This window comes from Symsagittifera roscoffensis, chromosome 1 (assembly GCF_963678635.1).
Source record: "Symsagittifera roscoffensis chromosome 1, txSymRosc1.1, whole genome shotgun sequence".
In the NCBI taxonomy this organism is placed as follows: domain Eukaryota; kingdom Metazoa; phylum Xenacoelomorpha; order Acoela; family Convolutidae; genus Symsagittifera; species Symsagittifera roscoffensis.
This window is the reverse complement of record NC_087062.1, coordinates 34,103,610-34,107,865: the sequence shown is the minus strand read 5'-3', so window position 1 is coordinate 34,107,865 and position 4,256 is coordinate 34,103,610. Positions and strand designations below refer to the sequence as shown.

General features: G+C 35.4%; 1 protein-coding gene across 1 annotated transcript; it reads right to left on the bottom strand.

Annotated features, from left to right (window-relative positions):
- Positions 1-587: 587 nt before the first annotated feature.
- Positions 588-3,579, bottom strand: LOC134843245 (vesicle transport through interaction with t-SNAREs homolog 1A-like). Its single transcript, XM_063859595.1, has 3 exons — positions 3,299-3,579; positions 1,469-1,659; positions 588-1,178 (listed from the first exon to the last, which is right to left on the bottom strand). The coding sequence occupies exons 1-3, from the start codon at positions 3,466-3,468 to the stop codon at positions 847-849; spliced, it is 693 nt and encodes a 230-aa protein (XP_063715665.1). The 5' UTR covers positions 3,469-3,579; the 3' UTR covers positions 588-846.
- Between the last annotated feature and the right edge of the window lie 677 nt (positions 3,580-4,256).

Sequence of the window (4,256 nt, the reverse complement as noted above, 5' to 3'; positions counted from 1 at the left end):
TTAAATTCTTTTTACAATTTTTTTTTCAGATACACGATAATGAAGACTAAAAATTTGAATTTCCGGCGATCAGTTCAGAGTCCAATTGAAATGATAGCGACGAAAGCTTCATCAGAACAATTTTCAAGATCTAAATTTCAAGTGTACATAATGTTTACATCAGAGTGACATTAACAGAATCAATGGTTGATTTTTTTAAACCGAAAAGTGATTTCCATAATTTGAAAAAAAAAATGCTTCAGAAACGCGGATTTGAAAAATTAGCTGCCAGTTTTGAAGGCTTCTAGTTTATAAGAACGTTTCTTTAAATGGTCTCACTTTAAACAAGAAATGTTCAAATTGAGTTTTATCAAGTTTCGTCTATCTTTTTCATCATTCATAAAAGAAAACTGCGACCCTGTATTGTATCTCAAAAAAAGAACATGAACAAGCTGTTTGCTATTTCATCAATTGGTGAAAACCTATTCCGATCATTTGGACAGTCATTTCAAACCTTTGATCTGAAATTTAGCTTTCGATTACGTAGACAGTAAAGACGATCAGTGTCTGAACTTTCAGATTGACTAAAAAGAACAAACTAAATTAAATTTATACATTTATTAAATAAACGCCAATCGCTCCTATTTACACTTACGTGTTTAGTAGCTATATAACACCAAATTAAAAATTCTCATTCTAAGATAGCCTCGAAAATAAATACAATACACATCTGATTTTGGCAAAAGCTACATGATACTCAATCCTAAACCGAAGGAAGTTTAAGCAAACTAAAGTAGGTGGGAAACCAGCCAGTTCAAAAACGCGAAGTAGATACTCTATCGGCGGTTGATCTGCGTAGAAATGGTGCTAGCTGGTCTGTGTAAGAACGACAATGACTATTACTGCCACCGCTATCAACACCAAAACAATCAACATTAGTGCGATTCGGTGTTGGATGGCCCTCATTAACATTGCACTCAGCACGCGTGAACTCTTTCCCAAATCTGCGTTCATGCTGCGGAGTCTCTGCCTGGATTTCTCTATCGTCTCTCCTTGTTCGTGCAAATCCCGAAGGATCTCCGCTCCCAGTTCTTCTGTTTCTATTGCCACTTTGTTTCCTGCTTCCAATCGACGGGTTCCGCGTTCGATTCTCTCACTGTTCTTCAGCAAATTCTGTTTCTGGTCATCGCCATCAATGCCTTAACAAAAACTGGCATCATTTCCGAGTTAATTCTTCTTTAAAAACATTGTAAATATTTTTTTGAAAATCATACATTTAGAAACGACTTGCCTTTTTAACATGTAACAACCATTTAGAAAATCACTTCCAAAAATTGGATAATATTTTCCATACGAAACGTTCGAAATTAAGGAAAACTTGGCAACCTGAGCTTTTTCCGCGTTCTAACCGCCAATGTTTCAAATTATGTACAATATCATTCGTAATCTACCAGTTGACGATGTTCAGCGACGTTGGACTCGCACTCACCTAACAGCTCCATCCTGTCCTGTTGTAGGGATCTGCGTGGGTATTTGACTGCGTGGAACTCCTCCTCCAGCCTCTTCGCCTCTGTCCTGTAGCTCCTCAGTCTAGTCATGTACTTGTTCCTCTCTGCCGTCGAGTGGTCTCTACTCTCCAACTCCATCTGCTCCAATGTATCTTTTAGATCTTCCAACAACCTATTAAACAAACCATTTTGATCACAAAACTCGCATTCAATAACATAACACGCGAAGGAAACTGAACTGGAACTTAAACAAGACCAGGACACTAAACAGTTATTTTATTGTCGTGTAATTTCTACAGTGCTCGCTGTTCGCGCCAAACTAATCGTGAAAACTTGCTTTCTTTCCTTCATGAAAAAGAATCAGCAATAGAACAGAAAAATGAGATTTTGGCGCATCACAAACGATATCAGACAATGAGACCAAAACATCCAGCAGCATTTTCCATTTTGTTTTATAAATTAAACAAAAATAAATTTAACTTCAAGGTTCTTATAAAACTAAAATGGTCAAATCTCCACAATAACTGGGTTTCAAATCTTCGTATTTTAAACTCAACAACAAAATCCTAAATGACCGAATGGATACAACTGGACTCAAGACCAGCAACCTCTGAGAGTACCCAGAGAACATTCCACTATAGGATTGAAAATTTCAAATTTTGTGAAGTTTTAGCAACAATTTTGATAAAACCATAAAATCTCGGAAACTGAAATAATTTGAGCACATATGTCCATAACTACAGGTTTGCGAATTCCAAAATTTGTGAAAATTTTCAAACCTCAATTTTTTGAAAACCTTAAAAAAATACACAACCCAACTTGAAGGCAGCCCAACTTGAAGGCAACATTTGCGACTCCTGAGAGTACCCTTACAGCATACAAATACAGTGTTGGAAATTTCAAATCTTGAAGTTTTTTATAGCTGTTTTTTTATAGCACGTCATATCTCGGAAACTAATAGCATTTGAGCAGTCACATTAGGAGACACGTTTTGCAACCCCGGAGAGCAACCAACCAAAGGATTGGGACTTTAAAACTTCGTGAAATAAACACTAAATTCAAACTGGAAAATCGAAGAAATTTCATAAGCATTGCAATATACAATATAGCTTAAATCCGAAAAAACTGTTTCGTTAAACATGCAAAAATAATAAGTTGAAAAATCTTAAACATGGCAAGACAATGAACCCTGCATTCAAATATATAATAGATAGATAGATAGATTTGCACTCAAAATACGTCACGACGAAAAACATTTTACAGGGTTAAGTGATATGTCACAATGAAGCCTTTTTAATCACAATCTAGAATATATTAATCGACTGATCGCTTTAAGGACCAAATACTCAAGACCAAATGAATTTATAAAATAATTTAGCTTGTAACTGTACAATTTAACCCAAATTCCAAACGGGCAGCCGAGTGATAAATGTATTTTTCAAGCTTTTTGGACCCTTAAATAAGGTCCAGACTTTGCCTGCTACCTGAACAGCAACTGACAACTTGAGTTAAAATTAAGCTATGCTATAGCTGCAGTTCTTTTCTTTCAAACATCCGTACGAGAGCATGTTTTGTAAGTGAACACTCAGTCTAACATCAAGTCCATTCTTCTTTTCATTAAAAATTCCCTGTTGCAGCTCTCGAGAGAAGTAATTATCATTAATGCGTCTGCCGCTCTCAAAATGTAAAGAGCATGGAAAGAGAAAACAAACTTCTTTTCCACTGACGCAAGCAATCAAAAATCAATATTTAAGGCAAAATAATTCTTTCAAATGTCAAGTTTGCATCTTAGAACAAATGCGTCTACTTACCTCTGTATGTTATCCATGGACTGTTGGCGTTCACTTTCAGTAAGGGCTGTGATTTTACTGATGCTGTATGTGATTTCAGCCGAGGCAGACGCTACTTGCTGCTCGTATGATTCAAACAAACTCGCACTCGGGGCTGTAGAGGGTAGCGTAGAGTATCCCCCTCTCGACATTTCTCACTGTCAACTCTCTAGTTTTGATGTAAGAAAACGGCAGATAAATCGGTTAATGAAAGGTTATTATAGAAGAAACTCAAACCCTTTCAAAATGGATTTCATAACAGCAATCTGAAAAATGGGAGATTCCGAATAATTGCAATTAGTTAAGCAAGTCAACTTACATATTAGCATGATACATATTGAAATTAGCAATGACAAAAAATGATGGCATTATTTTCTTATCTTTTTGGACTTCGGACTTCTTCATCAATTATTACTCAACGTCTGGAAAAAAAGAAGTTAGACATAATTGAATTTGTCAAAATAAATATCTAAACATTTTAGTAATCTGTAAAAAAAAAATCATGTAATCAATAACAAAATAACTTATGAACGCCATTGATCTACATCTAACATATAAGAAAATATATCGACGATAGACCATAAGACATTAACTCTGCACTGGGGACGATACCAGTCACATCGAAAAATTTAGACGAAGGAAAGCAATGAAGACATAAAAAGCCCAATTCTATGATCTATCAAACGTCAGGCTTCCGATGGCCTCGAAAGACCTGATAAATAGGTCCCCCTTTAACATAAAAAATTTACCTTTTGTCTTCGACATTTAAATTAGTCTTCGACTATTTATGTATATAGCAAAACATTTCTTCGCATCATTACATCTTCACTCGAGAACATTATAATGCATTGCTGCCTGCCGAGTGTTAACTCTGCAATCATTCTTCAAAATTTCGTTTATAAACAGAGTAAAAAAAACAAAACACATAAACTTTCTTTAA

Bases quoted from the DNA above. Each gene is read 5' to 3' on its own strand.
- LOC134843245 (XM_063859595.1), bottom strand. From the start codon at position 3,468: ATGTCGAGAGGGGGATACTCTACGCTACCCTCTACAGCCCCGAGTGCG. The intron at 1,660-3,298 runs GTAAGTAGACGC...TTTGTTTAATAG, and splicing joins TCCATGGATAACATACAGAG to GTTGTTGGAAGATCTAAAAG. The intron at 1,179-1,468 runs GTGAGTGCGAGT...GTTTTTGTTAAG, and splicing joins GGACAGGATGGAGCTGTTAG to GCATTGATGGCGATGACCAG.